Raw genomic sequence first — 27,922 nt, 5'->3', positions numbered from 1 at the left:
ATCTTTTCCTGGGACATTTTTGGGGTAGGAGGAGGTAAGGGTGGCTTATGAAATTCGCACCTCAAAACATTCTTTTCAAATATATGGAAATAACTGTTTGTTCCATTTGGCTTTGGTGGTGTCAAAAGAAAACACATTGCTTGAAAACTTGGAAAGTAATCAAAGGAAGTTTACTGGTAAATAAGTTACTAAAAAAACCAAAATGTCAGACAACCAAAGTACAAAAGAATGACATTAACTTTGAGTATGTGACAAGGAAGAGAATACAGTATGCCTTCCTGACAATAGCTATTCAGAACAGTGAAACACTTTCTGAACAAAATGATTAAACGAAGTCATTAAAATGATAGTTTGATTTGAGGAGTTTTAAACATGAGAGAGGCTTTAGCAAACCTATTTTTACATCTGAAATGAAGAGAATGCTACACTTAAAATTGTCAGCCACACTTTGCTAACATCCAGGAAAATGAGCCTAACAGTCAACAGAAATGAGAAAGCACCTCTTAAATATGGTATTCCAGTTTTATTTCAAAACAACAGTTTCCCTTGTTTCAAAAAATAACTTCATCATTCATTCATTCATTCAACATTTCATGCTACAACATATTTATTTAATCTCATGAGTTGCTACTCAGACATTATACAATCAAGCAAGCTGGACATCCACACGAATACACTCTCACTGGCTCATATGGATTCCTTTTGGTTCGCCAAACTTCCAGTTGCCCTGATAAGAATGATGTTCATGCCTTATCACGTGTATGTTGCAGTAGATACATGAAAAGTAGCAGTGTTTCACACTGGAATCCAACACTATTTTTGACAAACAACTCTGAAGAGAGGACTCAAAGCTAACCAAGGAAGTACGTGTACAAAAGCATTTGGAAGATTACATGCCCCTCAAGTAAAGGTAAACTATTACTGCTGAGAGAAGCAGACGTGAGACAATATTTCAAGGGAACTAGATCCTCAACAAGTTACTCACAATTATATTCTAGTCCTTTCCCTAATATAAAAAGAAAACCTGAGAGGGTGGTTGAGAATAGTCATTGTTTTTTAGTTGGTTCTTTTCTTTGCCCTGGGCCCTTTGTCTGAAATTCTGGTCTCTTTCTTTCCAGAGAAACTGTGAATAATTGGAAAAGTGATAGAAACACAAATACTATGCAAAAAAATGGCTAAAATTCAGTACCTGTCTTCCAAAGAATTAAATGCATTTTATACAAACTACAATGGAAGGACATGATTTTTGCCTTATCTTCTGTTTTTAATTCAAACACTTGTAACATATTTAAAAATTATTTATGCTTTTTCAGATTTCATCTCAGTGTGCATTTAAGTGACCACCAATATGAGTTTACTCAGAACTGTGAGAAATCAGATGCAACACTGCTGTTTCTTATACAGTATCCATAATGAAACTACTAAATAACGCTTTATCTATACATTACAAAGCAGGAAAAAACCACTCTTTTTTAGTTTGCCTTAAAGACATGAATTCACATATATAAGAGAATAAAACTGCATCCCCACTTCACAAGTTGGTAAAATTTTGCATTAGTATTTACATGTATATAAATTATGCAAATATTTTAATAAAACATTTATTCTTCAAAAACAGGTACAAACAGCAGTCCATGTTTTTACAGAATTCATAATTTCAAAAGGAAAGAAAAAGATTCCAGTGCTACCAACAACAACAAAAAAAAATCGGAAATGAGCCACAGAGCAACTTAATTTGTTGCTCCATATATTATTTACTTCTTGACTCTCTTTCTGGTTGCTGTGCTTTTCTTTGGTGAGGTCATCTTCTGGGTTCTGGCAGCAATTGCATCTGCAATTCAAACAAAACAAAAAGACCGAGTGTGTGTTAAATAAAATAACAAAAACAGATCACAAGAAAAAAACCTTAGTCTTTAAAAGTATAGCTCAAATCAAATCATTTATTGAGCTTTAAGTGGGGATGGGAATGTGCCACGGACAGAGGAGATTCTTCAACTATTTCTGGACACTGACCTTCTCCTAAAAAACATGCTGTTCGGTCAACTGCTCCAAGAGTATCATCACATGGAGTTAAGTCATTTTTTTAGCTATCTTCACCAAAAGAATTAGATCCTCTACAAAATCTACATCCCTCCTTCCTCCCCATGTGCCAACTTTTAGTTTTATAATGCTTTCCAGTACTAAGCTATTTTTTGGACCTTGTGCTAAGCTCATCCAGCTCTGGGATCACAATTCAACCGCAGACAGTAACTACCTACCGTGCAGAGTTCATTCACTCACTCGCCCTCCCTTCCCAGTGGGAAGTGGAGGAGAATTGGAAAAAGGAAAAAAACCCATGGGTTGAAATAGGAACAGTTTAATAATTACAATAAAGTAAAATATAATAATAAAAAAGTAAAGAGATTAATTATCACACATGCAAAAAATCCCCAACCCACAAGTGATGCACAATACAAGAGCTCATCACTCATGCCCAGCCTGACCCCCAGCAGTAACTGGCCCCTTCAGCCAACTCCCCCATTTTATATACTGGGTATAACATTCCATGGTATGGAATATCCCTCTGGCCAGTCTGGATCAGCTGGCCTGGCTGTGCTCCCTCCTGGCTTCTTGTGAAGCTCCTCACTGGCAGAGCACAGGAAATTGGAAAGTCCTTGACTTAGGGTGAGCACCGCTCAGCAACAGCCAAAACATCTGTGTTATCCACATTACTCTCATACTGAATCCAAAACACAGCATTTCACCAGCTACTACAAAAAAAAATTAACTCCCCGTTGAAACTAGGACACAGCAACAAAATTTGGTCTGGTATTCTCACAGTTTAGTGAAATGTGGCATCTTAGAGCATTCTGAATGGAGTTTATACAAGGGGAAGTAGAAGAAAAAGAGGTGAAAAAGAAAGGAAGATTTCTGTTTGGCCATGTCAGCTGTTAAATCAGCTCAGCTATCAGTGCAACTGTGCCTACAGATTGAAGCTATCACTTGACAATATTTTCTTAACAAAGGTAAGGAATAATCCCATCTAAATAAGATTCCTAGTAAATCTGGCAAGCAGGTTGCTCCAAGAGACCATACCTAAATGCAATAATAAAAACCTCCCTGCACTTTGATTCATGCCTGCCTACTGCCAGGGAAAAGGAAGAAAAAAAACATCACTGCTCATTTCTGTGAATCACATTCAACTGTAGTCACCTTGACAAAAAAATATTACACACAGTAAAAATTTCTACCTTTTTGCATGTACAGTAACAATGAAGTATTTTATATCTCCTAGTCTAGTTTTTTTTTTTCTTCTTAATCCTAAATTCCTCCTTGAAGATAGCATGCCTAACTACTTCAGTTCTTGCTTGCAAACTATCTATAATTCCACAATCCATGTCAAGTGTACACGTAAACAAAAGCAAAACTGAAGTTCATGGAAGTCCTGAAGAAAGAAGCTGCTTGCTTAATTAAGACAACAGCCTTTGAGCAGTAGGAGTCACTGATCATTGAAGCTCAATGAGTAAACTTTGATGAATCAAGGACGTAGAGAACAATGCAAAACAAAGCTTTACAAAAGAAACCCAGCAGTACTGTGTATAGTTCTGGGCTCTGTCCTACAAAAGAGGTCTGAGAAAAATGGGAGAAAAAGTGGTTTCCAGTTCTATAACAAAAACAAGAAGAAAACATTGAATTTAACTAGTTTATCTGAAGAGAGTAAAAAAAAGAAAAATGGGAGACATATGAAGTGCAAAATGTTGCTGCATAAAATGAGTGTGATTTTCATGCCCACAGTGGCTAGAACAACTACTAAGCTTAAGGGAAATTCATATTAGGTAGTAAAAATATTAAAATACTCCCCCTTATTAAATCCTTTGTAATAGTAAGGACAGTTAAGTATTACAAGTAGTGTTGACCAGTGAAGTTTTAGAATAATCATACAGGTTTTAAGATAAAGTATTAGCATCTATCAAGATTAGTACCAACATAAATTGATTAGTCTGGTGTATAGAGCAGACCTCTTCTTGATGTCCCTTCTCATCTTCCAATTCTATGTACACTGTTTTAGAACCACACAAGGCTTACAACTAAGAAATAAAAGTGTACTCAAGTTAAAAAATTAAAATTTTTATAAAATTACAGAAGTTCCTTTGGTAAAAATAAAGCCACAACTTTCCTGTTTAAATTGCCTTCTTTTACAAAAAGGAGGACAGTGAGAGATTTGGAAACATGAAAACACAGCAATGGATCAGGTAGGATTTAGGTGGCTTCTAAGTTAAATTATAGGTTAGAATATCTGAAAACAGAGCAAACATCAAATGGGAACTTAGGCCAGGATGCAGCATTGAATGAGTTAAACATCAACATTCTCCAATCACTTTGGGCAGTTTTAATATGGAACCAATGAAGAGATACTTTTCTTTTAAAGAAGATAAAGACAAAAATCTTCTTTTAAGAAGACTGTAAGAAGATGAAGTCTTCTTTTAAGAAAACCCTTCCTTTAAGGAAGAGTCCTCTGACAAGCTCTTTCCCAGTTCAGCCAGGGAACCCCTACATAACTGAAAAAACCTGGTGAATAAAACTTCTCAAACATTTTTCAGTACTCTGAAGCTGCTGAAGAAATTGCAAGGGCAAAAAATAGTAGTTGTGGTTATTGGCTTTTTCTGTTTTCACAGCAGCTCTTTTTCTACAAGAATTCAGAAATATGACTCAGAAAAAAAGGGAGAAGCCAGAAGAATGCAAATATGGACTTGAATTCCAGTAAATACATGACTGTGGGGTGGGGATGAGAGAAAAGTCAGTGAAATTGTGGGATGGAGCTTAGCTTTAGCTACTCTGTTCTGCCAAGTACTCCCTTTCCTGCAACAAATAAAGCAAATACTTTTCATATTCTCATAAGGAAAAACATCAGAACACTAGAATCTATTATTTATGACTTTATGCCTCTGTATTTCTTGCAGATAACATCGAATATATGAGTGTTCTTTTAAAAATTTTCATATAAAATTGTTCCAGATGAAACTGAAACTGGTTTACTTCTATTTGCAAAAATTGCTTCACTGAAGATATTTCAAAACACAATTGTACATAAACAGAAATCGTTCATCCCATGCAGCATGTGTCTGAAATTAACCTTCCTCTTTGCCATACAGCAATTTGCAGGAGGAAGGCAGTTTAACTCAAACCATTACTTGCAATCTTGCAAAAGGTTAGTTCCCTGTAAAAATCTGAGTCACTGCAGTATGATTTTTCTTTCCTGTAGAAAAATTTCACTTGCAAATTTTATATCTGAGTTTGAATTGCAATACTTGTCCAACATACTGCAATTCATCTTCAGGTCATGGAAAAACAACCAAAAAAGCAGACAAAACTTTTTTCTTAAATTACTTAGTTCTACATGTAAAGTCATTATACAAAACCTTACACATGGAAAATTTTCATTATAAGATGTTTTGTTTTAATACTTTTTATTAGCAGCAAACACAAGAAAGTGCCAATAAATGTAAAAAGGGAACATAAATTACTTACATTTTAAATGTGTTTAAGTGCTAGAAATGATCTGAAAATATTGTACAGAAACATGCTTAAAATATAAAGGTAGATTAAATAAAGACCTGTGTTCCAAGCACACATAGAAGTACACAGTAACACTCCAATATTTAACATGTTGGACACTAATTTTTTCTCTTTATTATGATTAGTGACACATGTTCAAAGTAATTCTCACTGAATTGGTCACTTGCAAATTGCAGAAAAAAACCCTACTATTCATGAAGAACCACAAAGATAAATTAAATGTAAACCAAATCTATTTTAACCTCCCTATCCACAATATTTAAAAATCTTTAACATTAAAAGCACCTCCTACCACACCTTTTCTAAGTTAAATACCTTTTGAAGATCCTCAAACAATTCTTTCTTCCTCCTCCTACAAGTCTGGGGGCTCCCTAGCCCCAGCAGACTTCAATACTGGCAGACTTCCTATGGCCACTGAGCACCTTTGGGTAGTCAAAATGCCACACAGCTGATCAGGATCTTTTGGGGACAACTAATCTTTTGGACTGGACAGGCAAACTGCATAGTCAGATGTGGTTAATGCTGATGAGCTGAACAGCAAGAGAAGAGGCTGCTCTTGCTACTGCTTTCTGTTGAAACATTTATGAGATGTTGTTTGAAGAGCAACCTGAAGAGCAACCACCATACCACCATATTTATGCCCCTTAGAAAAGAATAATACAGAATTTCAACAACTTTTAAAGCATTGCTGTATGACTCAACCTCAAATTGTACAACTGAGAGGCATCAAGAAAATATCCATTTTACTGAACTTCAGGATTTTTTTTTAAGTTACAGGAAAAACCATTCAATGGAGAAACAAGTCCATGGTAACACAAAACTCAGATTTGGAAACACAGTTTTAAGTATTTCTATAATAATCAGCCCTTTTCAAACTATAAAAGCATCAGAATCAGAAACTATTATGAAACAGTTGCCCTTTCCTTCAACACAGGTTTATGAATCATGTAATAGTTAGTAAAGTTTTTAATTCCAAATTTGGAGAGAACCAAATGAGTAAGTACATGTATCACATTTCACCTGAAAGCATTTTATATACTCCCTCTACTTGGTATTCATTAAATTGAGTAGTGTAAAAAGGTGAAATTAGAGCCATTTCATCTGTAACTTTATTGAATTAGCAAGTTTTTCTCATTTAAGCTTATGTTGAAAATCTATACAGCCTCCTAAACACCTTTACTTAGTCTCAAAAAAACTCATTGTTTACAAAAAGCTGATGTTACCACCTGGATTGCAATTCTTCAAGTTCTTTTCCATCTCCTTCTATAAGAATTTCAATCTACAATCCCAGGAAAAACTAGTATAATATAAGAAAAGAAAGTATGTTCTGCACATGTGTATCAAATCACAACCAGAAAATAGTCAACTGTATTAAGTATTTTGTTAAAAAGTCTTAAATTATATCTAAAATGCTAAAACTGTGTCAGCATCATTCTATTGCTTTGAAAGAAAGTATAATCCAATTAATACTTTTTCAGCCACTGACAGACAAGAGAATTTATAATAAATTGAAATCAATAAGTAAATACACATTCAAAAAACAGAAATAATCACTGGCCTTAATGATTAAAATTCTATAATAGAAACAGCTGAAAATGACCAAAGCATAGTCACTTCCTGGAATAACATTAGCTTCATTCCTTGTACTTTGTTCTATACAGTTTGAATAAGTATACCAGGGTAAATCCAGAACTCACCAATATTATTACTGTCTTTGAAAGCTTACAGTTTCCCATCCTGCAATACTCCATCAAACCATTTTTAAACAAGGACATTTGTTTTGGGGTAGACTTCAGTCCTACAGCTTTATTTTTAGACTATTTGACCACAGACAACATCTGGTATTTTACTTAAAATTATACATTAAAAATTCTTTAGGAAAACTATCTTTGCTATTCAGCTCACATTTACATAAAGGCACTACAAGGTTGGATCCATAAAGCAGTTTAACTGGACACTCACCACCAGCTTTCCCTATACAGATCTATTGAAGATTTCTCACATTGGATTTTCAATAATCCTACTTTATCTGTCCATGACTTTTTCCATACTGCACTGAAACTATGCCAAATTATGTTGAAATAATAGCTTCAGCATTTTCTATCCTTATAGATAATCCTTTCCTTGACTTTAAACATGCTTGCTTTTGGAAGCTGCTGCTGTTAGCCCTTGGCTTTAACACTCTGTGCAGAGGAATCCTGAGGAGTCAGCATGTTCTAAGAGTAAACTGGACAAGACAGGAGGACAAAAATGAGAAGGAGCAAAGAATGAATTATGGCAAAAATGAAAATAAATTGATTCAGCTACCAATTTTTATCACCAGCAATTCCACCAGGTTTGGGCACTACCTAAGTGGAGCATAATCCTTTCTGATACAGAAAGTTGAAATATTTTAACTTTACTTAATGAAGTTAATCTAAAAGGAAATTGCAAAAACTCAAAAGCACTTGAACTGCTAAAGGTTCTGTTGGGTATTTTATGTGGCTGGGTTTTGGTAAGCTGAGGTCAGCTTCAGGGCTAGCCTCTGTGGGGAGAGGCCAGCTGCTCTCCTGTGCCTGACACAACCCTTTCCAGCTGGCTCCAGTACAAACCCACTGCAGGCCAAAACTGAGCCAAATTTGTTTGTGGCACCTCTGTGGAAAGATTTAAGAAAGGATAAAAAAAATCACTGAACAGGTAGAAAAGGAGTAGCAGTGCAGGGAGAAGAGTGGGAAACAGCAGACAGAACACCAAAGTTAGAGGTGGATGTGGTATTCCATTGCCCTGGAGCACATATTTCCTGTAGCTCAGGAAGGACTCTGAATGGAGGAGATATCTCCTGAAACTCATGTGAGAGCCCAACCTGGAAAAAATGGGTATTTCCTGAAAAAACTGGACCACTTTTTTTTTTTCCCCTGAAAGACTGCAACCCAAAAGAGAGAGCCCACACTGGAGCAGGGGGAAAATGTAAGGATGAAGGAGCAGCAGAGACCACACTTCCCCTTCAGGGAACAAGAAAAGTGGTAGAGTTTAGGGTGAAATAGTTAGATTGAGCTTGGGGAAAGGGGAAAGAAAGGTGACGTTTTAGTGTTTGTCACTATCCAAATTTATTTTAAATTTGCAATATATTACATTTATTTTCCCCAAGTTGAGTCTGGTTTGCCCAAAACAGTAAACAGTAAAAGATTTCTTCATCTTTGTTTTAATAATGGGTTTTCTCATCCTATTTTCTCCTTCTGTCCTACTGGGGAGGGGAGCAAGTGCTATGTGAGGGCCTGGACTTTAGCCAAGGTATCCTGCCACACCAGTACATGTGACTGTCAGAACAATCTTTTGACTTACTTGAAATAGCAGCTTTCTTTTTCTTTGGACTTTCTGTATCTTCCATTTTTGCCTCAGTGCTCTCACTGGCTGCAGCTGCTGCCGCCGCCTTTCTTCTTTTCTGTAAAAAAAAAAAAAAAAACAAAAATTAGCAGTTGAACTCAAGAGCAAGAAAGACCATGTAAAGCAGACAATATCCTCAAAAGGTATTGCCTTATTTTATATTATTTATTATAAAATGTCTTAGTCATAGATAAGATGTATTCCTGTATTAACATAAGAATACTGCTACTAATACATACACAACTTGAAACAACAGTTCCCCAGTCCACAGATCACTTTAGCAGTTGAAATTTTGATTTAGGAAAACATGAGGTGTTGTGATCATAACCTGAGGATTTTTTATCTTACACTGAATTGGGTTTTCTAAAGAAATTACACCACATTAAAGTCAAGTTTGTTTGGATCCTTGCTTCTTAAGGCTTTCTTTGCACAGCTCAAAAGCAGCTAATACTCACTGACAGTACTTTTTTTTTTAATACCAATCGTGGGTTCTGTTCCAAAGAGAGGTATTTGGAAAATCTGAACTCTATTCAAGGCATTATCTTAAAACCTCTAAATGGATAGAACTCTTAGTATCTGTGTATTACAATTAATCTTACTATTGCAAAGTATTCCTGAAGTAGTTATGGAAAATTATTGCTTTAGAGCCATGATTTTTGCAAAAGATGAAGTGACCTGCATCAGGCATACATGAAAAGCATTGAACACTGAAGGAGTTTTACTTTTCCTTCTTCTTAATTTATTTATTTTTTAATTGTGTGAGACTAGAGCTTTACTAATACAGCTTTAAAAGTGGCTACAACTTCACACAGCTCACGGGAGAAGGGGAGAGTGCATTACATCTTTCCTTTCCAAAGTGTTGCTTCATGATTACCATCTAAACCCTGCTGGGCTGAACAGATTGGTTCGATAATTACATACAATAACTGCAGTGGGCAGGTAACCCTCAGCTGGCACAGGGCAGCTCCCCTGTGAGAACTTCCATATGCAAACTGCACTGATGGAGTGCATTAGGTACATCTTTCCTGCCGGTGCACAGGCCTGATTACCGCCAGCCAAGACTCCAAGGTTAGCATGTCAGCAGATTTTTGATGCATTAGGCAGGAATAAACACAGACACTTTTGTTCATTCTGACCAAAATTAAGGAGGACTATTTCAGCACTGTACTGCTTTTATATGAGAGATAATGCATTCCTCCCAATTGTACTAGGAAACATTTTAAATGCTCATCAGAAAAACAGATATTCAATCCATATTACAGAAAAGCAAAATACATTTTTCTTGTTTCCAAGCTTATTTAATAAAAAGTGGTTTCTTAATCTTGATGCAGGTGAATTACATAGCAGTAGAAATCAGGCAGCATTCATCTGACAAAAGCAACACCTGCACATCTGAACCTGAACATTAGAAGGAACCACAAATCACTAAGATCTGTATTTTTCCAGGCTACTTCACTCCCAATATTTCCCAGACACTCTTCAGCGCTGAACAAGAGTAAAATGTGGTCCTTGCTCTAAATAATTTAGTCAAGAGCTTGAACTACTTCCTTCAATACGTGGTACTGCTAGCTTCATGTTTGTCTAGAACTACTGGAGAATACCACACTCACAAACTAGCATGCTTACTATAAAGAAAAATAAAAGAAGAAAAAAAGGGAAAAAACCTCAAGCACATCTGTGGACTATGTTTCATTTACTCATACATCTGGGGAAACTTGAGACATGATATAGAAAATAAAATGCTAACTTTTAATACAGCAGACATCTGTGACTTTTACCCAGATACCAATACTGGAGAATGATTCAGATTCCAGAACAACCATGTTTATATGTAAAAGGTAAATGCCCACCATGGCTCAATTAGCTGATAGCACAGGAGAATCCTACAGTCTAAGAAAGTATTTACACAGATGCTAGAAATATTATCTCCTAACTATCAAACACAATAACTTTAGAATGTCAAATAACACTGTTTTAAGAAAATATTATGGTAGATTGCACCAAAAGAAATGAAGAATAGGTGTGTTAAGACCTGCTGTGATTAAAAGATAGTAGAACCAAAATGTCATAAATATTTTGTGTTAGAGGTCACAGTATTCTCAAAGGTGGATGCCAGACTGCATTTTTCTTTTTCAAAATAGGCATTAAGTATTTCAAACAAAATTCAGCATATGACAGAAGATTCTGGCTTTCAGAGGCAAAATGCTACTGATCAATGGCAAATTATATTTATAGAGAATAGTTTTTAATGAAGTTTGGAATTTGGAGCTTATTTTCAAAACACTGAGTTATCTTCTACCCTAGCCTATACTGCAGCTGCCACAAGGTCTACAAAACTCAACATAGAAGGAAAAGTCATCTGTCCTGGTGTTTGGTCAAAAGCAAGAATGTTATGATGTCCATCAATCTTATTATGTCCAGACACTCTAGGAGTAGCTGGCATGAAGTAGCATCAAGTCCACTGAAATATGAAGCTGACAGCTGAAAACACTTACTCAAGTGGGCCAGTAGCACTACCTGTTTTATCTAAATGCTTCATATTTGTGACAACTGAGTAAGCTGACTGTGCACATGGTTCTCAAAGTATGTAAAAACAAGAGAAATCTAATGAAAAGGCTTACTTCTTTTTGCTTGGAGGTAAGAACCTGTGGAAAAGGATTATCCCACCCTTTGGGAATGGTCTTGACTGATACAGGCTAAAAAACCAAGATTTTTGTAGTTTTTATTCTATTGCAAATGTGCACCAGACATCTCTGCTGGACAAGGACATTAAAGGTCACAGATGTTGGCTCTGCAGCAGGCCAACTTACTCAGCAAAGAAACCAGCCAACCATTAAAGACAGATTATTTTTTCCCCAAAGTACAGGTCACAAGCCATATCAAACCACAAGGGGAACAGAACTTATGTTATCAAACTCTCCTTTTGGAGGGACCTTTACACGCAGTTCAGCAGAAAATGTTAGTATAGAGATCACAGCTATATGATTTTAGCCAAAATATTTACTGGGCAAAAAGATCTAAGAAATGCTGAACATGTATCTTCAGAAGACTTTTGAATCCTACAGGTTTTTTATTTCCTGCTTTTCTCCCATCTTTAACACACTGCTGATCATGCCAGTAAGCAAGCAACATACTTGTACTATTATCCTGTATTATAATTCTCAGTTCCCTGGTTCAAGCTAAAGGAACCAGCAAACTGCCGACCCGCTATTAACAAATGTAAATAAAGAAGTAATAAATGCAGTTCGAAGTAGAAGATGATAATTACTGTCCCATTATGTGACCACCTTTTTATGGGTATAAGGTGTTTAAAATACACTTTCCCTAAAGCTTAAAAAGTCCTTAATGCCGTATTCAAATTGGAATTCAGGTCCAGAGTTTAAGGCTTCTTAAATACAAGGAAGAAAACACCCCTAGACTACCAATACAGTTAAGACTCAAAAATTACATATTAGATTAGTGAAATCAATATGTAAATTCCAGAATTAAATACTTGGCATAAAGATGTATACTTAAAACTAAGCTTTGAACTAGTCAAGGAAAGGAAATTAATACAAAACAAAAACTAGACTAATCTTACATGTACTTTGATCCATCTGGAGTTTTACCAATTTAAAGAAATAAGTAAATTAAGCAAATTAATGTTCAAACATCATTATATCTAAGTATACAAATTTTGTTATCCAAGGTACTATCTACTATTAAAAGTACCTCTATAAACATCATTCTGTATAAAGTTTTATTAACAATTAGTTAAGTTTAATTAGAAAAATAATGTGTGCAACTAGGACTTAAACATTTCACTATTTAATTATTTGCTACTGGATTAAGTTATGACACCTGCTTCCAACATCACTAACTCTTACTCAACCAAATGCAATAAAAGATGACATGAATTTTGAGAGTAAAACCTTTTGCACGGGATTTCTTTCAAAGTCTCCATTCTCTGCCAAGCCAAAGTCAAGCAAACCATCATCTTTTTGTCCAATGGCCTTGAGACCTTGCAGAAGTATTTCTCGGAAATGCTGATAAACAGGTTTCTCTTCATAGCTGAGTACCTTCACCTTTTCCATGTATTTGGCTATTTCATCTAAAGAAATGGCACCTCCAATTAATTTCTATTTGAAAACATTTTAATCATTCGCTTTTACTACAAAAGAGACAGAAATTATGCATGCACTACTTATGCTATTCTTGAAATGGTTATTTATAAACTCATAATAATTATGTCTTTACTACACATTTTAGAAAAAAATTATACCACGGTTCATTACCCAGTGATGACAGCATCACTGTTTTTTACATGTTTATTGCAATGAAGAAAACAGTCAGTCGTAAAAAACCCTAATAGGCCAATTTTCACCAATGAATGCTTATTTACATAGTATTTCTTATGTCTATATTTAAAAATGTGGAAAAAGAAATTCGATGTTATCTCAGAAATTCATCAGTTCAAGACTGAAACATATACTAAATAATACATGAAACATTAGACCACTGAAAAAAACAAGTCACACTTGAATGAGAAAACTCTTCTGATCACCAGGAATAGCTGAAAATAACTAAATAGTAGATCCCAGAAAAGTGTATTTCTAATAGAGTCAGTTTAAAAATAATACATAATGTACTCAGCAAATCACCTGTGCCAAATAGGAACAACATATACTTCAAGGCTGCACTACTTCTTAAATTTCCATATCTAAAATTCAGTTGTGAAAAATCAATTTGCACATCTCATGTTTGAAATGAATACTGTGCTTAACCAGAAAAAACACAGTGTCTGTAGTGTACAAAACTGCAGCCAAAATGAAGTCTAGACTTCTCTTAAGCAACAATCTAATTCATGCCACTTTGTTGTTCCTGATTGAAAGGAATAATTAAAATGGGTAAAAAGTTCAGTAAACAAGTATTTTAAAATAGCTACTCTTACCTGGTTTATTTTTCCCAGGAAAGCATTTGTCCATCAAAATGGAAATATTATCTCTACATCTGAAAAACAAAATTAGTCAAAACTACTGTTTCTTTTGAATTTTTAATCTTGTCCTGTTCTGATAAACTATTTAAGTACCCAGTTTGGGCCACTGTCGGACACAAGAAACACTACTGCATAAGCCTCTGTTATGACTTAGCCATTTGTAGGTGTGCAGCACATTTCAGAACCTGATGAATGCCAGATGGGCCATCTGAAACATTTTTTGATTCTCAAAAGCAAGTAGAAGACTGAAGAAAAAGAACTGGTCCATTTTCAACCTTCACATATTGATGCTAAGGAAGCCAAATAACAAATATTTGTTAATGAGACAGAAACTGCTGCACTGGGACAGCTCTCTTCATATTAAATACGTGACAAGAGAAGGCTGATCTGTGCTGAGGGGAAGATGAAGGCACGTTGACATTGAGGGCTGAAGGACAAAATGAAAAATAATTTTAAAATCCCATAACAGTAATGCTCTAGCTAGAATGATGCTCAAAGACATTTAAGACTCCCCTTTAGCCTTCACTTCTGCCACATGCATGAGAGCATGGTGTTAAAAGGGACTCACACTCCACACTTCTCTTCCTGTAAAGCACAACTGATGGTTATCTGCATCCTGCTAAGAGTACTTTTGGCTTCACCATGGCAATTCTAAAGTGCCAATACTGCAGTGGAAAAATAAACATCTCAGACACGCAAAAGAAGCCAGCAGAACAGTACAAGTGAAGTTTAATTACATGTCAAGGATACATGAGACACAAAAGGAAAATGGGAGGTATACACAATAAGAGCAGTTTACCAAAAGGGAACATACTCAAAGTACAAAGCATTTCTACTGAAAGACATTTTCACTTTCAAAAGAGAATGAAATCAAATAGCTTCTCACCTGATTTTTGAGTCTCTGACAAAATTTGGATCTTTCAAATTATCTTCCCATGGTAGATGGCCACTAAGCCAATGAATCATACAGTAACCCAAGATCTCCAGATCACCACGTCTCGATGGTGCTAAATATAGATGCGCATACAAAAAACCAACCATAACTTTAGTTACTAAAGCACACACAGTTTAACAACAGTAAAAATTTATAAATTTTTATGTTAAGACAATGCTAACACTACTTTATCTGTTACTTATGTCTTTATTTTAGCATGAAGGCTAGGAAGGAAAAAAATATTGTTCCTACATCTGGAAGGATCACTTCTTTTTCAAGCCCTTTATCAACTTCTCCTATTCAAAGACATGACATGCTGCAGTTATCCCAATTTGGGAAGCTTTTTAAGTACTCAGGTTGTGGAAAAAATAGAACAAGTTAGTGAAGTGATTGACTTTCAGTTCAAAATAGTTTTTACTTCCCTTCATCTGTAAAAAGGTAAAAGTGCTGAAACCCCCACCGCTCCCAAAAATATTCTACAATGCTGAATTATTTTATGTGGCCTGAAAACTGAACAAAGGACTGTATGAGATCAGATCCCAAAGCCTCCACAAAAAAAACCCACCTAGAAATAAGCAACCACAAAAAAACCCACCAAAACAATTCACGTACACAATGACCACAGACTACACTAGAAATATATATCAGCAGATCAAGTTGTCTTTGGTTATGTTCAGCTTTAAGTATCCTCAAGTACATAATCATTTTCAACAACTGTTATTTTTGCAGAAAACACTCTTATGCTAATAAAGCAAAATTTAAGAAGTAAGAAAATGAAATTGATATTCACTATAAATCCTCAATGATTAATCAGACATAAACCTGTCCTTTACATATTCAATATTTTCTCACTTCTTTTTTATGTTCAGTGACTATAGGCATAATTAATTAATTAAATGACATTTTTGTGTTAAAATAAAAAATATTTTCACATTGATAACAGCAACTATTTTTCTCCTAAAAGCAAGACCTATTTTTCTATCAAGATCCACCAAGCACTATTACATTTCTACTTGGTTAATAAAAAACAATATGCTGAACCTCTTATCTTTATAAATTAAGGAGCTCTTAACAAAGTTACATTAAAAATAGAATTAGTAAAATTTAGTAAAAGAAAAAAAGAAAAATGCCAGCATAGCACATAAAGCACAAAAATTAAAAAAAAAAAAGAAAAGCATGTCTTTTAGAATCACAAACCTGGTTTGTTTATTTGCTGCACTGAGTTTTACAAGTCCTTTATTTATTAAAAGGGATATGCAAATGCATATTGCAGAGTTTTACATCCTTACCCACACCCTTGTGTGCATCAATACTGGTATATTCCACAGTTCCATCATGGCACCTTTTAGGATTTTCTTTGTATATTTTGTGAACTCCTTCAGGACAGTACCGGTGGGCAAGTCCATAATCCACCAGGTACACCTAGTAAATACAACAAAGCATTAGAAGGTTAAAGAACCATAAATACAAAAAATACACAAATAATAAACACAACTCCCAACTATTCTCACAACTTCTTTGAAAGTATTAAGAATGGTAAGTTGTTCAACTGTGAATGATTCTCAGTACTTTATTAATCTTAACACATATGATTTGAAAACAATGTGTCAGTTAGGTTTCATTGTTTTCCACAAAGCAGTCTGATCTGGAAGTAATTTCTTGCTACTACAGAAGGCAAGTACAGTACAATAGTTATTATTAGTAAAATGAGATTTTAAAAAAGAAAAACAAAGCCAAGTAACAAGCAAAAAAAGAAGTAATGTCCATAGAGTTATAAACACATTCACTGCGCTACCCTCTTTAAAGTCAGTTGACCCATTTGAACAATACTGCATACTACTGCTTCTCAATAACAACACAGTTACTTTAAGAGAACTGAAATTACTATTTTACATCTTTCACAAGCTAAAACATTTGAGCAAGAACAAATCCATAATTTGAAACTCTAATATGCATTGTTTGAATAGTAAAGAGAGTTAAAAATGCAGAAAAATGAAAGACTTCCGTAAATCAAGTGGAACAATCAACACTGTAAAGACCAATTTTTCCAAGTAACAGAACACTTATCTGATGGATTTCTTGAACAAAGCAGAGGTAACAATGCAGACAGGCAAACATAATTTACCAGTGTGCTACATAATTTTAGGCTTCCACCTGCAAATACCTATTTGTGAGTCAATTTTTTTTTAATCTCAAGAATTTCTCTAGAATACTAGTTAGGCCAAATAGTCAATTGATAACTGTCCAGCAAAATGCATTAAAAAAATCATAGAATATTAACTAGATATAAATGTCAAGCAGAAATTATGTTACCATATACATTCTTAAAAATGAGCTTCTGCTAGAATTCACAGGTTCAAAACACTTTCATTGTTATCAAATAGAAGGTTTAAAACATGAGGAGTAAAATGCATCATAAATACCTGATTAGGATTCTTGTAACTCAGAAGGAGGTTTGAGGCCTTGATGTCGGCATGCACATATTCATGCTCATGGACATATTCCAGAATATCAAGCTAACAAAACAAAAGTCATTTAAATGCAGTACCCAGGTCTGCCCACCAGAGGACCTGGACTCGGCACAAAAGTGGGACTGAACAGAGACATTTACACAGGGAAGATAGATTGAGAAAACAAAATGTATTTTTTAAACTTACTACTCTCAGGCCTAATTGTAGTACAGTTTTATGGGGAAACTGTTTTGCATTCTCTTCATACATCTTCTGAAGATCTCTGCCAAATCGGTCCATTATCATAAATCGATAGCTAAATTCAAGGAGGAAAAAAAAATCAAAGCCAAAAAACCAGCAAATTTTTATTTCTGTGTTGACTGTACTAACTAGTGATTGAATATGTCTCTCTCAAAAGAAATTGTGGGGAATACTTGAAATACAGCACTTTTTTAACACTGTACATCAATTCTTACCTTTTTCACATCAGCTACTCAAAAATTCATCCATCAAAAGAACTGCTCTATATTGTAGTTATGCAACAAAATAACAAGTACTCAGAGAGGAAAGCATCCCTACTGTAACTCACTACAGGCAAAACCAAGCATCATCGACTTACAAAAATAAATTTCTTAGATTTTATAAATGGCTAAGTGATTTAACATGTTCATGTATAAAGTTCCTTTACTGAAATCTATTGCAAACTTTTTTTGACCTATTGTTAACAACAAAAACCTCTCACTTGCCGGAGGTGTTCTGATATTCATTGCTATTGCCAAACTGGTTCTAGAACTAGGAGAGTTCATAGTGATTATATTAAAGAAATTAATGCACTGAACACTGAATGCAAAGTCACTTTTATTTGCAGGATTAAAAAAATGCTACGTTTACTTTTGCTATCAAAATGAATTTTGTTTTTACATTAGGTTAGTTTTACAATTGAGGATCTACTGAAACTGATATTTCTGACATACTAAGGCACCCACACTGACTGCTTTATGCAGCCTGACCTACTGTAAGCTGCCAGAGAACTACAAAAACTCCTCTGCAGCACAGTTGTTTAGAGAAGGGCCACTAGGAAACAAGGACTATTACATAAACAGGCATTAGCATCAAAGACCAAGTAACAAAAACCTTTCCTGGCATGGAACAATACTAAAAACTATCCTTAGACTTAAAACATATTTAACACGAGACTAGCAGTTATTCCAGCTCACAGATGAAGCCAGAAAAAGTTCCATCCCTATGGAAAATAGAAGAGATTTGAGAGAGCAGTAAGTCCTTAATATCTGTGAGTGAAAAAACACTTTAAGTGCACACAACAAGAAGACCTTTACTCATATTATTCCAGGACTTGTACACTAGAAATTGACTTTGTTTTAATTACAATATAAAAACCTTCTAATCCACATATACATAAAGAGCATCATTGTTTTACAGTAGTGTTCACAACAAATGAAATCTCAATTATAAACACTGTAACAAACACAAATAGGAGTTACAAACAGAATACAAACAAAATATATCTATTTATATAGTCCCTAAACACATCCTTGCCATGCACATGAAAATTTGTAGCAGAATAACATGAAGATAAGCAGAAAATAGACCTTGTAAAATAACTTAGGCTAAAAGAGATAATGTTTGTGGATGAAATAACTTCCAATATATGTCAACAAAATATATATTCACCTGTTTCCATTTCTTTCATGCAAGCCAGAACCCCAATATCTTGGTACACCTAAATATTTCAGTTTATGGGACTTAGTCCACTTCTGAACTGAAAATACAAATAAAGTTCATGAATTTGCATGAGTAGAGACTTACATAAAAAGGGAATAGTCACATCACTTACAGTTTCTGCATACCTGTGAGCTGCTTATTTCATGGAAATGTATATGCAAAGTATACAGGACATTTAATCACATATCCATTGTAAGGACAGAGATGTAACTCAAGTTTAAATTTAGACAATACTATCAACAGAATTACAAAGAACTTCTTACCAAAACCCTCTAATTTACTGTATATCTGAATTCAACTTCAAGAATTTAAAAATTATTTTGAAAATTACCTAAAAGTATACTCAAAGTTTAACCTTACTTTACTTCTACAGGCTCTATTTTCATATATGGTTGTAGGTCATTAAAAACATTTTAACAGACTGCTTACTTTCATTTGGCTTAGCAGCTCGCATGTAGAACCTTAACTCAGTAAAAAGAGGTCCACTCTCGCTGGGTTCCTTTAAGACAATTTAAAATTCATTAAAAACTGCTGTGTTAATGCCTAATAATTATTAAAAGCTGAAGCATTCACCCTATAAAAACATACTCTTCCTCAAATGCTCTACCTGATGCTGATAAACTCACTAGAGTATCTTCTTATTATAAAAGAAATTTAGCTCTAAAAGATGTTTTCATTATAACTAGCTTGACATTAAGGGTATCAAAAAATACTGTCCCACAGCAAAAGACTAAAGAAATTAACTGAAATGTATAGAAATATTAACAATTATTGGCAGAAGTTTAGCAGAGAACATTAAACAACGTTATCTCAGATTCTCCAGATTACAGCTGAATTGCATCAGTTGTAGTAGCCTTTAGTGATTTTAAAATAACACCTGAAATGATTCAATAAAAAAACTTAACAAAAGTTAAATCCTTATTGAACATAAGGCATTTTGTTCCCTTCATACATTAATTGACCAAGATAAAAATAACAGAGGATTTCAAAATTTCTCTAAATTATAAGAATTACACCTATTTCGATTTCAGAAATACCTTGTATTTAGTACATTTCAGTTCCATTTTTAAGGGACAAAACTATAGGAATCATGTATTACAGGTAAAGTTCAAGAGAGAAATTCCTATGAAAACATTAACGATTTTAAATACTTCAAGAACAGCAGATGGGCAAGTATCTTGATTCTACATTTCCAAAACATGGTAAAGAAAAAATTAAAAAAAAAAAAATTATCTCAATTCTTGTCATTTTTGAGTAACTGATTTTGAGATGAGCTTAAGAAATTTATTTTTGTCTGGTTACTCATAGATACCCAAATTCATTCTATCTCTGTGAAAATAACCATTTTGGAATACCCTACATTCAAAAAATAAAACATATGCAATTACTGGCAAAGAAACTCAAGAACAATACAATCATACGGCATTAGATACACTCCAATCCTAAATGGGTTTAATTTTAACTTTTAAATGCAGATGTGATTCAGCCAATTACTACAGGCCAGAGTGTAGCACGGAGCTAAGAGAGGCTCGCTGCTGTCCAGTCTCACTGGAGCAATGCAGACCTCAAAGCACCCTGACCATGGACTCTGCTGGGCTGTGCTGGGCTGGAACATGGGATGTGTTGGGAGCAGAAAGCCCCAGCTGGGACACGATGGAAGCAGATACCCCCAGCTGGGACACAGGAGGACACACTGGGAGCAGATACCCCCAGCTGGAACACAGGAGGACACACTGGGAGCAGATACCCCCAGCCTGGGCACCACTCCTAGGCCTGGACACTTGATTACAAAGCTACTGCCTGTCTCCACCTCCCCTTCTCCAGCAGCACTGCACTGATAAACAACGGAGCCAAGACAGCTTTCTGGGCTCTCCTTGTGAGGAGGAACCAGAAAAAAACCCAAAACCAAAGACCAGACAGTTTGTGTGATCAACACACACAAACTTTGGTACCTGCAAATTTACTTTCAAAGTTAGTTTATTTATCCATAATGGATAACAAATTAGTAATAAAGAGATTATATATGCAGAGAAGAAGGGTAAAATAGATTAATTCTTCTATTGCAGTTACCTCAAACACACACATTACTTGACCTGTTCACTTATCCTGTGCAGCATTATCTATCAATACCCTAACTTACTAGAATATGAATTCTCATATATAATTTTCATTTAATTTACATGGATTTCAACAATGCTGTTTTCCTACTAAAATACAGCAAAAAAAAGTAGGCATTAAAAGTTCTTACGTTATTTATCCATAAATAAATTATTCCAAAAAAATTTATGCCTCAGTGCTGAAAATTTATAACTTTCTCTGGTCAAAAAGAAAAATCTGCTATCTTTTCATACTTGGAGAATGGATAAATGATTCAACCATAGACCAGATCTTTATGTTGACCATGAGGGTGTTTTCCTACAATAACATTAATTCTACCTACAGATAAAGAAATGTATATATGATGCTAAAAAAAGCTTACACAGCATCCAGTATTTGCAGTAATAGTTCAGAAGGAGTGCAAACACAAATTTCTACAGCTTTATGCCCAGGGTCATTCTAAATACATGAGTTACAAAACTGAAATTAAAGTCTTATTCAAAAAGATAACATAATGAAAGATTATAGAGTACATGTCAAAACCGAACAAAATTCAAGTAGTGTTTTAAGAATTCTGATCTTTTTCAGTCAGCAATGTAATGAAGTGTAATTAAACCCTGCATCCACTCCTGAACAATGACATCTGAAAAGTCCACAAGTTAAAAAGCATATCTTTTTTAATAATAACTGTGATTCATTTCATACTTCTCAGACATCAATACTATGAGGATATGTCAAAGACTAAGCCAATTTCCATCCCGCTCTAATAGCTTAATTTGAAGAACATTACTATAGAAGCACATATTTTGTTAAACACTAGTAATTGTTCAAAGCTGTTAAGCACTTTGCTTCAGCTGATGGAAAAACTAGAATCCACCCAGGCATCAGAAAATGGGCTCTTATCCGAAGTTGTGTCATACCAGACTGTAGAGGCATAATATGTTATGGGTCATTTGTGAGGCTAGCACAAAGACTGGGGCTACTCTTTATTGCCATAAAGACAAAATTATGAAAGTCAAATTAAAATTGAGTAGTCATCTGGGATATTAGCAATGGAGGTATTTACAAAATGCTGCAACAAAGTGAATCTAGCACAGGAACAACCCAAAAGTTGGGGCAACTCTTACATTAAGAGCCCAAAGCAGAGAAAAGAAGATGGATGGGTTTCAAACTCAGGAAAAGAGGGTAATAGTAATTACACACAGCATAACGTAATGCATGTCTAATGGTTTTCCTAGCAAGTCAAACGAGATTCTTCCATGGAAGTGAAATGGTGCTCTGCTTCCTGATCAGTCCAAACTCAATAGGAGCCAGTAATTAGAAGCCACTGCCTCTCCCAGGCAAGCCCCTGCTGTTATCTGCCTCTAAAACAGATGCACAGTGGACACTCCCACCCTCAAGAGGACAGGCTGGCCACCACACAACTGCAGGCTGGGACTCCTGCTCCGGCTGGAATTCCTGCCCAAAAACACCCAAGGCAGCAGCAGCAGCAGATCGAAAGTGTGGCAGTCTGACATTTGCTTAGCAAGCACGGCTTTTTTCAGCAAAGGAAAACATTTCAGAGGGAGGGTCACCACAAACTGTACCTTGGGGTGCCTGAACAGATCAAAACCAGTATTCTAGTATTTCCCTTTAGTCAGCAGATGTAAATACCAAGATTAAAGGCACATACTAACCAAAATGTATTTTACTCTAATCTAACCTAACCTTATAGTTTCAGGAACAAATGTTAAAAGCACTAACATGTACACAAAGTGGTTGGCTACCGTAGCAAGGTATTTCAGAATCATCATATAGCTTAATAAATAAAATGTTAAAACAGTGCAGTTCTGAACTGCACTGAAAAACTAATCTTCTACACTGTGAAGTTCTTGTACAGTTCTCTGGTATTTACTTTTATTGCAGGAACAGAATCACCACCAAGAAAATGAAGGATTCTGGATCTACTATGACTATTGCCATAGTCCTTGTTTTTTACTAAGACTGTGTAAGATCTTACCATATCTATGCACTCTAGCAAAATTTAAGAAAAAAAACTTAATACCTTAGGAAGAGCAATAGCCAAATCCAAGTAAATAACTCTTTTTTCTTTGACTAAAACCATAAGAAAATTTCAAGTAATAAGATGATTTTGATTATTTGCTACAACAGGATAAAAATAAACTATCAACAGTGCTTTTTCTTCTCTCTAATCATTAGGTCAAAAAATTATGTCAATATTATTTTAGTTCAATATAAATTAGAACATGTATGTGGTTTATGAAAAAACATTTTTATGAAAAAAATCTTTTTGGAGACCTCAGGAATTAAAGTTTTGCTGTTTCTAGTCATGAGCCATCTGTCAGTTTATCAACATCCAGTGGTGAGCAACAGTTCACAGAGACTCACTGCAGAATCACAGAAATTCTCCAAAAGCTAGACAGATTTCATTCATTTGGTGATATCTGTGTTGTTTATAGGAAGCAAATGAAGCAGAATTTGATCCATTTCATGGATCCTTTTCAACTCCACTGATGTTCTATCATGATAATCCTCATACAAAGGAGTCCCAATTCTCAGCAGCATTCCTATGTATCCCCACACTTTTACTTCAAACAGCACTTTGCAATTGCATTATTTTCAGAAGATGTTTTAAATCACACATTCTCTTCTAGAACAAATATTTTTAAGTTGAGAAGTAAAGATTCAAATGCTCTTACCACTTTTGCAACATAAGGAGCATCACTGCCAACGGACTTTGAAGAATTAACATCAGCTGTTAAAAAAGAAGCTTTTATTAGTAGTAGGAGAGGACAGCATACACTCACTTGTTATGCAGGATGAACAAACATACGACAAAGTAATTAGGTGCTGACATGAACACAGATCAGTACCTTAGCCTTTGGTAAGAGAATCACAGTATACTTGAAGGCTACTGTATACAGATATTGCATTCTTGCATTCTCCCTTCTTTTTGAGGAGTACAGACAGTTTATTAAACGAAGGGGTTTTTTTTTCTAAACCAGTAACTTTTTCCTATTCAATAGTGATTATTTTGCTTTCTAGGACTATTATAAACATACACATTTGTGAATATAAAGAAGAAAAATAAATTCCATGCTGCCATGTCACATATCCAAAAGTGACCTTCTGTTGCTACTAAGTTGTTGGTATTTGTGACAGAAGATACAGATATGAAGAACATCAAGTTAGGCAAGTACAAAGTACAGGAACAGTCAGGGTCACAGCTTTGTGCAAATGATGGGGAAGCAGAGAGCAAGCTTTGGCTTGAACAAAGCAGGAATTCAAGTTGGAACTCCAGTAAATTTAGTAGCTCATTGAGTGAGGCTGAGTAAGAAGTTGAAAGCTCCTTTGGCAAAAAGCCACCCACTGGTCTTGTTTTTTCTCCTTAACCCACTTATGCTGCAGTCTGTTCATTTTAAAAGCAGGACAGATTTTTTTTCCTGTTTTCCAACTCAGTATGAATCCAGCACAACCTTTTCCCCAAGATGAGGAAGACTATATTATAATGACCATATTAACTTTCATCCCTTCAGAAATGTTTGAAAAATGACTAGAGTAAATGAAGCAGAAAAGTCTCAAGACCTCTCTTATCTGTTCATCTGTCCAAGTGAAAGAGCTACTAAGTATGGAACACTATTTCACTTTTAGAAGTTATCCTTGCAACAGAATTGCAAAACAAGACCTGAACTGAGGCTCTAAACTGTAAAGTTCAACACTTCAATTTGTTTTTAGCACTGGTTACATTAAAAAAAAAAGTATATGGCATGCCAGAAGTTTAGAAGGCAATGAAAAAATAAAAGCAATACCAAAGTCAAAACCAGTCCAAGTATTGGCTGACCAGTAGCCTCCAGATATATGCACTGATAGTTTCAGTCCAGAATTCATCATTATAAAGACAATCATGCAAAAATCCAGTCTTTCAGATAGAATAAAACTCAAATTGAAATAAATACTAAACTATCCTTTCCATGGCTAAAATGTAATAAAGATTTTGATTTCTAAAAAGAATGAACTACCACTGGAAACTCATAAAACTAGTGCTTAAAACGACCATTTGTCTATTTCCATCATTTTTTTCCAACACCACGACCCAGGCTAAGGTTCCAGCAGAAAAGTTCATGTGAAGACACTATTCTATATTCATATTTCTAACTTAGGGTCAACTTTTCATTGTTTTGAATGGGGAAAAACATCTACTCTCCATTTTAAAGAATTATCAAAGATAGCTACACTTACCAAGGTATAGGCGTCCAAAGCCTCCCTCCCCTACAGGGACACCTAATTTCCATTCTTTTTTTGATGTGTCTGCTAGAACCTCCCCCAGACTAAACAATTCGGCAAGTTTCGTTTTTGAAGGGGCTTTTCCGGCTGTTTTCTTCCTTGGCATTTTCCCTAGAGAAAGTGAAGAGATGGAAAAATTAAAAAAAAAAATAGGGCACATGTTGATCCAACTTATTTCATATAGAAATCTGTTAGAAATACAAAAAAGAATGGGTTGTTTAAGCCCTAATTTGTTACTATAAAGATGCTTGAAAAGAAATGCAATAAGCAGTTTCATCGGCATGAATTAAAAGTGAGAAACAACTACTTTTTCCAGGCATCACAAAAAAAATTGACAGCAAAAATCTTCACAAGAGAAACTTATTACAAGACCTTGTATAATACATGCTAAAAAGATCTCAGAATCTATCACATTCAATCAATCACAAAAAAATCACAGGTCTAAACTTAGAAAAAAGTAAATTTATGAAATAAAGCTCATCAGTTCTCCTAGAGTTAAACTCGCACACTGAAAAACTGCAAGTCTTCAGTGGTAATATGAGGAATTCCTCTTAGCTGTAAAAAACCACATACTACAGAGACCAGTAATGAGAATTACATCAGTACCATGACTGAACTGTGTATATTGCAATTGCTGTATTTTGCCAAGTGTAACTTACCAGTTGTATTGTTTTCAGCATATTTTATATCACTCTCCTAAATCAGAAATCTCACACAGCATCAGCTATCTTCAAAGAAGTAAATTTGATATTAAATATTATATCCTTTATACATGGAACATCTAAAAGAACCTAGTCAGAGAGTAATGGACTCTGGCAGCAAGCAGTCTCTAGACATCACAGTCATTCAATACATGCATAAATACAGAAAAGAAGGTGCACCATTCCAGGCCAAAGTTCTTCTCTTTTTAGGGTCCTTGTTAATTTGAGAAGAATTTCTGTGCCATGGAACCACGTCTTAATACATTACTTATCTCTAAATGAGAAACTTTTATGAAATATTCACATCACAGAAAGATAATGGTATTTATCAATACCTACATTGCATAAGCTTCGTCATTATCACAAAACAGGATGTTTTGACTCTGCATTACTTTTCCATATTTCCACTTCTATACAGTAACATTCTTCCCTACTATCAAGACACATCTTACACATAAATTTTAAGACTAGCTATACCCACATCATTATCCATAGTCTCTTCAAGAAACTCCTCTCTACATCCTTTTGTCTTTTTTTTTTTAATCTTCAAAGTGATACATAGTTTACTGTCTTGGAGGAAGATCTTTCCTCCAGATTTTCTACAGGAGAAAAATGAGACTTTCAAGCACCAAAGACAATTCCAGCCCGCTCAGATAAGACCATACCAATGAGAAAGCAATGGTGTCAAAGTGTCAGAAAGAACAGAGCAGCAGAAAAGCCTACGTGTTGATATCACTTACAAGAGCAGGCCAGAAAGATCACTGCAGACCTTTAAGCAGCTTCACAGGACACCTAAATCAGGAAATGGATTAAAACAAAGGGCAGACTGAAATTATTAGAAGTGCTAATGAAATAAACCACAAGTCTGGAGCCCCAAAGCTGACTCAGATAAGGCAAGAAAGTGCAAAAATCAGCAGCATTGCCCAGTGACTCAGATGTGGGACAAGGCCACACACGCTGTCATCTAAAGGATACCAAAACATATCCAAAATGAGCACACTTGTCCTCAGGCTAAGAAATAACATTGTCAATATAAGAACCATGCAGAGGGCTTGAAGGACTGCACCCCCTTGATCTCTGAGTTATTACAAATAATTTGGGCAAGACTTGGACAGATGCACTTAGGTGCTTGAATGCTGGACAGATTGTTGCTCGTAAAAGAAAAATTTGTAGCCTCTCTTACAATAAGGCTAGCAAGCCTGTGAAACAAAGCTATTGATACACTCCACGTCTTTGACATTCACAGTGAGACTCTTGATAGCAGTCTCGCTTAAAAAGGAATTAAATTTACTTAAAATAGCTCCTCAAGAGTATCAAAGGAAGAGCTGGTGCTTCCCTCTTCTTCCACACCCCCGCTTATTTTGTTTAACATGGTCAATAATTGTATGCCTGAAGGTATTTATTTTTTTAAAAAAATTGTTAATGACAACTTTCCTTTATCCATAAAAGCAAAAATTCAAAATGGACATAAGTTTGAACGTCCCCAGCTGGGAACCCTGCCCTTAACAAATACACTAGATACACATACATGGTTTCTTGGCTGTCTGTATTCATACCCATCTGTTAACATGGCACTGTGCCTACTTACAAGTTGGTCAAACTATCAGTAGGCCATAGGTGCCAAACACTGATCGCTTGCAATGGGCAGCATGCACAATGCTAAGCACTCAATCTCTTGCAAAAAAGCTGTTACCCAAGGAAATATTTAAGCAATGGCTGCACATGCTTTCACATATATTTGGATAAATCCATTCAAATATCTTCTATTGATTGACACCAAAGACATGTGGACACAGCAGAAATTCTCTACATGAAAAGA

The 27,922-nt window shown here is 35.1% G+C and overlaps 1 protein-coding gene across 4 annotated transcripts; it reads right to left on the bottom strand.

Annotated features, from left to right (window-relative positions):
• Nucleotides 1-148: 148 nt before the first annotated feature.
• On the bottom strand, nucleotides 149-27,558 carry VRK1 (VRK serine/threonine kinase 1). Of its 4 annotated transcripts, XM_031066271.1 has the most exons (14): nucleotides 26,844-26,878; nucleotides 26,062-26,130; nucleotides 25,358-25,513; nucleotides 23,818-23,873; nucleotides 19,451-19,520; nucleotides 18,971-19,058; nucleotides 17,486-17,594; nucleotides 17,252-17,344; nucleotides 16,118-16,250; nucleotides 14,781-14,901; nucleotides 13,850-13,908; nucleotides 12,831-13,009; nucleotides 8,878-8,977; nucleotides 149-1,831 (listed from the first exon to the last, which is right to left on the bottom strand). In XM_031066271.1, the coding sequence occupies exons 3-14, from the start codon at nucleotides 25,506-25,508 to the stop codon at nucleotides 1,755-1,757; spliced, it is 1,236 nt and encodes a 411-aa protein (XP_030922131.1). In that variant the 5' UTR covers nucleotides 25,509-25,513; nucleotides 26,062-26,130; nucleotides 26,844-26,878; the 3' UTR covers nucleotides 149-1,754. The 4 variants fall into 4 exon arrangements, with proteins under 4 accessions (XP_030922131.1, XP_030922130.1, XP_030922129.1 ...); XM_031066270.1 differs by lacking the exon at nucleotides 26,062-26,130 and having other exon boundaries at nucleotides 26,844-27,558; XM_031066269.1 differs by lacking the exon at nucleotides 26,844-26,878 and having other exon boundaries at nucleotides 26,062-26,334.
• Nucleotides 27,559-27,922: the final 364 nt, after the last annotated feature.

Source organism: Geospiza fortis, unplaced genomic scaffold, assembly GCF_000277835.1.
Source record: "Geospiza fortis unplaced genomic scaffold, GeoFor_1.0 scaffold23, whole genome shotgun sequence".
NCBI lineage: Eukaryota > Metazoa > Chordata > Aves > Passeriformes > Thraupidae > Geospiza > Geospiza fortis.
Note: the sequence above shows the minus strand (reverse complement) of the source record. Positions and strands in the feature narration are given on the sequence as shown.